We start from the raw sequence: 10404 nt of genomic DNA, 5'->3' as shown, positions 1-10404 counted from the left end.
ATTCCTGCAGAAGTACAGTTTGTTTATGTATTGTGAGAACCTAATTAGAAAAATGAGAGATGTAATGATATGATATGGTTACCTTCATGTTCCCACTCAAGATCAAGCGATGATCCTGGAGTAGAAGAAACATAAGTCTGTTGTTTTATTAATGTTCTTGCATCGAGAACTTGAAGTGATGTATCCAATCCAGAGCTAAACATAATTATATAATTCTTTAGATATAATAAAACTTAATTTTATAAACGCGTGCGCACGTTATTAGAATTAAGGAATAATATAATCTACCTTGTAGAAACATCATTTCTAGAACTCAATCTGGCATACTTATTACCACTTCGTGACCATCCTCCATCTTCCAATAATTCTAAAGTCACTGGAACCCCATGCTTTTTCTATAATTCAAATACTGTACTGCATAAATTAAAATATTTATTGCAAAGTAAAAGTAATAAATATATTTCTCCAAAATTATTTCGTGGATTCTAAAAGAAAGTACAGAATTCTAAAAGTATTTATAAAACGGTATTGATTTGCTGATTCTTGTCATATTTATTGTGCAATATTGCCAGTTTATGTAACTGAAATAGCCCTCATATATTCTGTAATATTTTTATTTTTATATACTAAGTAGAATATAAAATATATGCCTTTACCTTGAATCTTTTTAAAGAGAGAAATGATAACAGACTATATCCAGTAAGCATGACAAATAAATGTAATATTAATATCATCAATTTTTAATTAAAATTAGAAGTTGATAATCGATTTTTATACCTTTTTGATCTTTTAGTTTGGTCTTCATGTTCTTCAGCATCCATGAACTAAGCATAAATGATAATATCAAAATTATTCATGCTAATAAAAGCATAGTTTGTAAAAGGAAATCTTAATATATACCTCAGCTTGTTCTTCTTCTTGACAAGGCATTCTGGTATGCCTTCGATAGAATCTGCAACATATAATAAAGCACAAGAAAACGATAAATGAACAAAATACATTGATTTGATAGATGTACTCCTTAATAATATCTGCGACAAATCAGTGATGAAGAAGATTTAACTACTAGATTAAAAGACTCGAAATATATATCTCCCATAACTTTTCATTCATTCACAATACATAAGTTTATTGGGAGTTGTGTACCAATCCAACTATGAAGTCATGCAACTATAGTATCGAGTCATTAAGATGCGTCTTTTATTTAACAGAGAGCATATTTAAAAATGAAAATATAAATATCTTTTCTCGGTATATTGAACAAAATTTTTTTCTATCAGCACACATTCTGATAATCATGTTTCTGATCCAATTCTAACCTGTACGATACGGAGTCTGTGATTCTCGCTAAGCAGTGGCCGAGACAGGCCCCCATGACCTGTCAACCCACGGCGCCGCGCCGTCATCTAACTGATATGAGTGTTCGGATGCCAGCGTTTAATTCCACGTGACAACGGAAACGACAGCGTTTTCTTTCAGCTGGTGCTTTCAGATCCGATGATCTGATATCCCGATAAGACTACGCGTTACCGAATCGCGCGTTCATCTATCGTGTATATCGTATATCACTTATTGTATACGCGCTTTTTCAAATTATGTGTAATAAGGCTCCGTCTTACGTGGCCCCTACCGTCTCGCCGCGAATTGTCAGCGTCAGCTGATACCTGGCCTTATCGGTTACGCAGCAATTCTCACAGGCACTTATCCGCGCGCGCCATTTGCATTCGCGATAAAGTATATTACACAGCGCCCAAAAATTGTAGTACAACAACCAGACAAATTAAAATTTAGTAATAAATTATTTATATCAATAATTTTTGTGATAGAACAATATTAATAACAGCACGCTATATATATCTACTGTACAAACTATCACCAAGATCGCTTGTCAGCCAGCTCTTATCGCCTCAAAATATTTAATATTCTATTATATATTATAATTTTATGCTAATTAAATTAAATTAAATTAAATTAAAAACGCAAATAATTCTTTCTCTATTTTACAACGACTCACATATATAATAAACTTTGTAACAAAGCTTGCTACTTGCACACCACTCTCAATAATGATTCTCTTTTTCATTTCATTTAGATTTTTAGATTGTTCTTTTGCTTTTGCTACTCCATAGAAAAAATTTATAAAAGCTCCCTTTCAAAAATTATAAAAGCAGCGCTTGCAATATCATCTTCTCGTTTAGAAAAAAGATGTCATACATATATACATATATAATATTATTAATTTAAAACATTTTAAACGTAAGTCTCTCTATAATTTATCGAAATTTTAAATCAAGTGGCTTGGATGATATATGAAGCAGTTTTGATAAAATTTTAAATATTCTTAATGCGAGTATAATTATTTATTACAACTGATTATACATTATGAGAATATTTATTTTGTTGGAATTAACGATATCATTTTTTCACGTGAAGACACAAATTAATCAGTTTGACGCATTAATTAAACGATGTTTGACGGTGTATTCTTATTGCTTTATCGAAAGAGATTCTATCGGAAATTGTTCAAGTCAATGTCCAAGTATCATCGATTAGCGAGCAGTACGGATATATAACCAGCTGATGTCTTGATTAACTGAAAACATTACATATATATGAATATATACGTAGAGTGATAACAATGATAAATAATTATAAATCAAGAAAAAGAGAAAATAAAAAGAATGATTCCCATTGAATAAGAGCTGCGTTTATACGGGCATTTAAATAATTGACGGATGTCTTACATTACAAAACATGGACAATGTCATGGGAAATATTTTGCCCGCAGTGATGAGAAGAGGTCTTCCAGAACGAATCATTATCAGCAACAGGTTTCTAGCTTCATTTGGTTTTAGTAAGTACCATGTATAGTTGTACGCCACATAATACACTCCTTCGGCCTGTAAACGTTATCACATTACGAAATCTTTTAAAATTTTCTTGCAACAACTGAAAAAACAATATGTAATTCTGTTATATCACTATTATATCGATGTTCATTAATTAATTGTACTAACAATATGTACTTACTTTGGCTATAAGAATCTCCCCGAACACGCAGTATAGGCACATGTGAACGAATGTATTAATGAGAGCCGAAATGAGCCAACATATTCGCATAAAGGAAACATCGCCGCTAACTCCGTCAATGATCTATAGATCGTATTAATATGCACCTGTGATTTTCTGCGCTATTTCTCGACGCGTTTTTGTTTGTCAAATTTATTTTAATAATCTAATTTTTTTTTTTTTTTTTAAGAAGTGTATGGGTTATTTACGCGGAGAATTGATTGTCACGACCAAGATAGTCTTTTTATGTCATTTTCATTTCCATTGGAACAAAAAATTGTGGCGATGGATATTTTATACTACCTGAGATTACAATGTTCAAAAAGATAGCTTTCCTCTCTTTCGGCAACTTACGGTAACTAACAGAAATCCTTGAACGCAAAATAACATAGCAAAATACACTAATAATGCCAGGAGCATCAAGTTGAATGTATTGTCGATGACATCAACGGACCTACGATATAAGATATTATATACTACATCGAATAGTTTTATTAGTGAAATGAAAGAAATAATATGTCTCCTGACATCACAATTTTTTTTTCAAAATGTTAAATTATCATGTGTGAATATTATATGAAAATGCGATAGAAAGTGTAATATATTTATGTTGGTGTTTGGAAAATAACGATATATATCCTCTGTATCGTTTAATGCAAAAATGCGCATAATATATAATTGTTTATTACAAGTTTATGCATTTATGGCTGATTATATAAGTAATGTGATAATAAAATATCATTTGAGTATCTTGAATAAATACGTTCAAATTTTTTAAAATCATATAAATATTATATATATCAGAGATACTTCAGCATGATGTTTAGATCTTTACACACATAAATGTATATATAAATTACAGAGTTTTTAAACCGAGAGAATTTAAAACAACCTAATGAGACGTAGGTGATCCTCAATATTGTAGGATAACCCGGTGCTGAAGTTTTTGAAATTGTTCAAATTGAGCAATCGCACTTTGAGAATATCCAGTTGAGCGCCGATATGAAATACAAGCAGACCCAAGAAATTATCGATGCCCGTGTATGCCAATGTCTTAGAATCATCCATGTCCGAGGCTAAACGTAGAACAACATTTTTTTATGAATTTAGCATTTCTCCCTCACCTCTCAGTTGCAACAACTGAAAAAACAATATGTAATTCTGTTATATCACTATTATATCGATGTTCATTAATTAATTGTACTAACAATATGTACTTACTTTGGCTATAAGAATCTCTCCGACCACGCAGTATAGGCACATGTGAACGAATGTATTAATGAGAGCCGAAATGAGCCAACATATTCGCATAAAGGAAACATCGCCGCTAACTCCGTCAATGATCTATAGATCGTATTAATATGCACCTGTGATTTTCTGCGCTATTTCTCGACGCGTTTTTGTTTGTCAAATTTATTTTAATAATCTAATTTATTTTTTTTTTTAGAAGTGTATGGATTATTTACGCGGAGAATTGAGTGTCACGACCAAGATAGTCTTTTTATGTCATTTTCATTTTCATTGGAACAAAAAATTGTGGCGATGGATATTTTATACTACCTGAGATTACAATGTTCAAAAAGATAGCTTTCCTCTCTTTCGGCAACTTACGGTAACTAACAGAAATCCTTGAACGCAAAATAACATAGCAAAATACACTAATAATGCCAGGAGCATCAAGTTGAATGTATTGTCGATGACATCAACGGACCTACGATATAAGATATTATATACTACATCGAATAGTTTTATTAGTGAAATGAAAGAAATAATATGTCTCCTGACATCACAATTTTTTTTTCAAAATGTTAAATTATCATGTGTGAATATTACATGAAAATGCGATAGAAAGTGTAATATATTTATGTTGGCGTTTGGCAAATAACGATATATATCCTCTGTATCGTTTAATGCAAAAATGCGCATAATATATAATTTGTTTATTACAAGTTTATACATTTATGGCTGATTATATAAGTAATGTGATAATAAAATATCATTCGAGTATCCTGAATAAATACGTTCGAATTTTTTAAAATCATATGAATATCATATATATCAGAGATACTTCAGCATGATGTTTAGACCTTTACACACATAAATGTATATATAAATTACAGAGTTTTTAAACCGAGAGAATTTAAAACAACCTAATGAGACGTAGGTGATCCTCAATATTGTAGGATAACCCGGTGCTGAAGTTTTTGAAATTGTTCAAATTGAGCAATCGCACTTTGAGAATATCCAGTTGAGCGCCGATATGAAATACAAGCAGACCCAAGAAATTATCGATGCCCGTGTAAGAAATCGCGGCCATTATGATCGATATGGCTTGAGCGACGAACGCGATTTCGTAATATGGACTCTCCGTCATGTCTCGCAAGTAATATGTTGGCAATAGCAACGGTTTTGCACCATCTGTGAGATTCGTCAGATATCGTATTGAGTATCCAAAGCAAGGAGGAATGATGAGGGCGAAGGATGCAGAACTCATCATGATACCTCCGAACATTACAAAAACTTTGGCAATTTTTGCTTGCTTTATCATGGTATCTCGTTTTTGTACAGTCTTCGTCTTGATCCAATCGTCTACGATCATGTTTATAATAAGTACAAGATCTTTGAAGAAGAAATTTCAAAATTTACGGATAAAATTGCAATATACACTCTTGAGACATAGATAAAGTAAAAGTACCGATAAAATAATATTCACGATAATATTCATGTCGACTTACGTTTTTTGCGGAACCACATAATAACAAATTTCAGGCCAATTACCGAATATGCTAGAGTGATCTGCATATTATCTGCCATCGCCAGCATGTCACCCCAGACCTTCAACAATGCTAACATACTGGGTATAACCGATGTGGTAAACATTGTGATAAAAATAATGAAAGCGCGTAGATTTGCCAAAAATTTTTGTCGATGATTCAACTTATCGTCCGGCCATAGACCAAGAATCTTCAGAGAAATCCGATTTATTCCAATCGCCCAATCTAAATCTACGTGAATTATATCTTATTTTTTCATAAAATCGCATATTATTTGCAACAATTTTTTTCTTTTTGGAATGTTTAATTGCCCGAATAATTGATGATAATTTAAGACGGAAGAATTCGTGAAATTTCACAATAAACTTTTCCATACAAACGATATAATAAGACGTAACGAGGTAATTAGCGTGTAAGTGTTTTCATCGCTTCTTTAAACGAAATCTTTTGTTCATTCTATTGATGTTGATGTTGCTGAGAAAACAACACATCTTGAATCATCCGCATGTATAGTACAGTTCATTATGAAATTATATCAACTATTTATAATAAGGACGTATAAAAATATTATATAGATTCCCACTTGAATCTCGAATCTCAAACGGTTTGCATAAAATGTATCTTTACGTTTACAATATAAAATTTACAGATCTTACTGATAACAATGAAAATATAAAGACTTGTGTATGCCAATGTCTTAGAATCATCCATGTCCGAGGCTAAACGTAGAACAACATTTTTTTATGAATTTAGCATTTCTCCCTCACCTCTCAGGACGCAGCAATTACACACATCAATTAGTATAAAAAAAATAATTGTGTTTAAGAAAAAGTATGTAATTATTTACAATGTATTTTTTTTAACAATTATTTGTTTTTTTCTTACATTGATTGATTTGTCTCATTATTCTGTACATAAAAGTATTACGGTAAGATTATGGAAAACTAAATATTTGTCAAACCAATGATATCATCTTATGGCCCCCTCAAAACCATATAATTTTTGTTCAAAACGTTTTTTTCTAAAATGCTTAGTTTTTGAAGGAAAAGGGGTGTACGGGTGGTCTAAGACACCCTGTGTATATATATATAAATTCTTTTAGATATATTTATACCATATACACTCCGTTTGAAGAAAACGTTGATTCCAATTTATCTAATACCGAAAACTGCATGGAACAATCTGAAACAATATCAAGTATAAAAATATTGCTATATAAAAAATACATGTATTAATTTTCGATAATACGTTATTTGCATACTCTTATTTTACTAAAAAAGCTGCTTATTGATGTTATGTTTAATGTTTTTACGCGCTTTAGAGATCGAACTCATCTCAATGTTTCATATAATTTTCTCGTATATATCTTTAAAAATGTTTATCTATTAGTCTATTTTATGTGTATTTAGATCAATTTGTTTTAATTATATTCCTTCCAATTATTTTCTCATTGCCCTTCCTCCTTTCAAAAATTAAATACTCATTTGACATTAAATGATACGTCGATTTAATTTCACTATCACTAATACGTCAATTGCACATTTCAAAATGTTATCCATGAACATTAGAACCAAAGTATCTGTGTTTCATTCAATTTTTGCAATACCTATGCAATATCTCGTTTTATTATTCGTTGTTCTTTTCACGTTGCTATAATAACGCATTATTACCAATGCACCGTTCGTAAAACTTTGTCGTGATGCGGTATAGACGTTCATTTTTTGCACTATTATATTGTTACCTTAATGATCAAGTTTCGTAAAATTCAAGACTGAAAAAAAGATGGACTTGGAAAAAAAGCCGAAGACAACATTAATTAGTAATAAATGGCAAAACACGAGGGAACATTTGGCTCATTTAGAAATTTATAAACTCGCAGTTAGAAAAAGAAAGAAAAATGGACTGTATAAATTCATTTACTTTGATCGAAGACTTCTAATAGTTAGATTCGTGGCTAGAATATAAAAAGAATAGACTAAACGTATTGTAATATATTTCTCAAATATTTACGAGATCTCATATATTTTGTATCTTAGCTTATTACTTACAAAAGTTTTATCGCGTGAGCATGCAATTACTATCTATTTTGAATAGTAAGGGCATTAGATGAAAAAGAGAAATAATATGACAGTCTTCATATACTATTGGACATGGACAATTCTAAATATTACGGATATGCAGGTGTGAATTGTTTCTATCGATATTAATAAATAATATTATATTTCGCCTCGCAAATATGTCATAAATTTGTGATGCGTACTATAAATTATATAAAAGAGAGAAGGATATATTTTTTTAAAAAAATATTTTTTCTTTTATTAATTATTAGCTATAGATACTCGAAAAATTATACGCGTTCTGATGCGAATCAAAGTGCAAGTGACAAAATATTTCGTAACAGTGAACAGATAAGATCGATTTATGCATATTTGCGAGTCTAATTGTATTACGCTTCGTTATTTTACGTAGAAGAAGAAACTTATTATCACAATTTGAAATAAGAGAGTTACATTTATGTAATTATTTCTTAGAGATATAGGTATAATTTTTACGGTAATTATATAGATTTAGAATGGGCCATTGGAATAAATCGTTTTACTTTGGAGATAATTGGTTTGTGGCCTGACGAAAAATTAAGCCGTCGACAGAAGTTCTTGGCAAATCTGCGCGCTTTCATCATTTTTATTACGTTGATTCTCGTGCATATAATACCTTCGATATTCTCATTGATAAGAGTTTGGGGCGATATGGTGGCAATAATAGATAATTTGCAAATCACGCTACCCTTTTCAGTCTGTGCCACAAAAATCATCATCATGTGGCTTCGTAAAAAAGGTAGAGATTAATGCTTATTGCGAATAATGGAATAACTAATATGTTCAAACTTCCCCTCTTCTCAAAGAAATTTAAATATTTTTTTTTTATTTCCGTTTTTACTTTAAAATTCATAATTCATTACATTAATAATTCATTACTTTATTTCCCGGAATAATTTCGCAACAAATTTTAATGAAAATATGCGATCAATACAGCTGAATCATGTGCAGATAAAAGAAATTTCGATTTCCTCATCATTTGTCCTATAAAATGATTTATATCCTCATTAATTCGCCGACTCGTAACAATAACGATCTAACTCGCGCGAGCTCTGCATTCTGACCCTTTTCAAGATCTCGAATCAATCGTAAACATGTTGGTGGCCGATTGGATTAAAACGAAGACTGAGGAAGAACGCGACATCATGATAAGAAAGGCGAGAATTGCAAGAACGCTTATCATATTTGGCTGCATCATGATGGTCTTCGCGATATTTATTCTCGTCATCCCGCCGTGCTTCGGGTACTACATGAGATACCTGACAAACATAACGGACCCGGGGAAACCATTGTTATTGCAAACGTATTATTTGCGTGACATGACGGTGAGCCCGTATTTTGAGATCACATTTGTCGCTCAAGCCATGACCATCATACTGGCCGCGTTCACTTACACGGGTATCGATAATTTTCTGGCACTGCTCGTCTTTCATATCTGCGCCCAAATGGAGATCCTTAGAGACCAATTGCTCAATATAAATGGATTCAAGGATTTCAACGTTGGATTGTCAATGAATGTCCGGAATCACATACGTCTTATCAGGTTGTAAATTGTATTCCCTTATTTACTATTGTCATCGACGCAAATCGGATTGTTATTTAATCTCTCGACTTAAAGAACGTCTCTTTTCTGATTATTATATAACAAGACGAAAACTATGGTAATTCTTTCGGATAAACAATACCCTATTAAAAGCGCATATAACTGAAAAAAAAATTTACAATGAAATTAAAGCCTTGATAATGTACATCCGCACTAGGATACATCCTGATTTGGTCAGAGGCACAAAAGATATATGAAATCTATTGTATGACTAGAATTAAGCGGCTGCCACTTTACGGAATGCTATACTCCATAGGTCTGTCGATATCATTGACAAAACGTTCAATTTAATGCTCCTGGCATTGTTAGTGTATTTTGGTATATTGTTTTGTCTTCAAGGCTTTCTGATCATTAGCGTAAGTTTACAAGAGAGAGAAAGGAGACTTATTATCTTGATAAATCAAATCAAATCAAAAATTTAAATATCTATTACCGCACAATATTTCGCACGGTATGTGTAATAAATATTTATCATCAAGCTACAAAATTTTTGTTCACTTTCTACTTCCTTGATATATTTTATTCTGGAAAATGCTAGTTTTTACCAGCTTATACATTTTATAATTCTAATTGTGTCAAAAAATTACAAAACAAAATATGTAATTACACATATAAAAAAGCAAATATAATTACGCGTGCAAACATTATGTTAACATACATAGATGATTGATGATGGTGGCAACGTCTCTTTTGTACGAATATGTTGGCTCGTGTCAGTACTCATTAATACGTTCGTTCACATGTGCGTTTATTGCGTGGTCGGTGAAATTCTCATTGAAAAAGTAAGTATTATTTTCCAACTATGAGAAAGATTTTTCTTTTTGTTTAATATCATCCATACATTGTATATATATATATATAT

The 10404-nt window shown here is 31.4% G+C and overlaps 3 protein-coding genes across 3 annotated transcripts in view; 1 reads left to right on the top strand and 2 right to left on the bottom strand.

Annotated features, from left to right (window-relative positions):
* Nucleotides 1-1718, bottom strand: part of LOC115246327 — a 3279-nt gene extending 1561 nt beyond the window's left edge. Inside the window, exons 1-7 of the mRNA XM_029825061.1 lie at nt 1620-1718; nt 1320-1546; nt 901-952; nt 778-824; nt 657-690; nt 289-395; nt 82-195 (exon numbers count right to left, since the gene is read on the bottom strand). Coding sequence (XP_029680921.1) covers nt 82-195; nt 289-395; nt 657-690; nt 778-824; nt 901-952; nt 1320-1375 — 410 coding nt within the window. The 5' untranslated portion in view covers nt 1376-1546; nt 1620-1718. The remainder of the gene's footprint in view (nt 1-81; nt 196-288; nt 396-656; nt 691-777; nt 825-900; nt 953-1319; nt 1547-1619) is intronic.
* Nucleotides 1719-2496: 778 nt separating this feature from the next.
* On the bottom strand, nt 2497-6751 carry LOC115246324 (odorant receptor 43a-like). Its single transcript, XM_029825056.1, has 7 exons — nt 6524-6751; nt 5805-6074; nt 5220-5688; nt 4681-4780; nt 4291-4413; nt 2745-2900; nt 2497-2593 (listed from the first exon to the last, which is right to left on the bottom strand). Exons 1-7 carry the CDS (start codon nt 6552-6554, stop codon nt 2543-2545), a joined length of 1200 nt encoding a protein of 399 aa, XP_029680916.1. The 5' UTR covers nt 6555-6751; the 3' UTR covers nt 2497-2542.
* Nucleotides 6752-7993: 1242 nt separating this feature from the next.
* Nucleotides 7994-10404, top strand: part of LOC115246330 (odorant receptor 43a-like) — a 3029-nt gene continuing 618 nt past the window's right edge. The window contains exons 1-5 of the mRNA XM_029825064.1: nt 7994-8024; nt 8409-8678; nt 9014-9482; nt 9799-9898; nt 10205-10324. Coding sequence (XP_029680924.1) covers nt 7994-8024; nt 8409-8678; nt 9014-9482; nt 9799-9898; nt 10205-10324 — 990 coding nt within the window. The remainder of the gene's footprint in view (nt 8025-8408; nt 8679-9013; nt 9483-9798; nt 9899-10204; nt 10325-10404) is intronic.

This window comes from Formica exsecta, unplaced genomic scaffold, assembly GCF_003651465.1.
Source record: "Formica exsecta isolate Colony F162 unplaced genomic scaffold, ASM365146v1 scaffold1473, whole genome shotgun sequence".
Lineage (NCBI taxonomy): Eukaryota > Metazoa > Arthropoda > Insecta > Hymenoptera > Formicidae > Formica > Formica exsecta.
The sequence above is the reverse complement of the archived record's forward strand: the minus strand, read 5'-3'. Positions and strand labels throughout refer to the sequence as shown.

Bases quoted from the DNA above. Each gene is read 5' to 3' on its own strand.
- LOC115246324 (XM_029825056.1), bottom strand. From the start codon at position 6,554: ATGGATGATTCTAAGACATTGGCATACACAA. The intron at 5,689-5,804 runs GTAAGTCGACAT...TCTTCTTCAAAG, and splicing joins TATGTGGTTCCGCAAAAAAC to ATCTTGTACTTATTATAAAC. The intron at 2,901-4,290 runs GTAAGTACATAT...TAACGTTTACAG, and splicing joins GAGAGATTCTTATAGCCAAA to GCCGAAGGAGTGTATTATGT.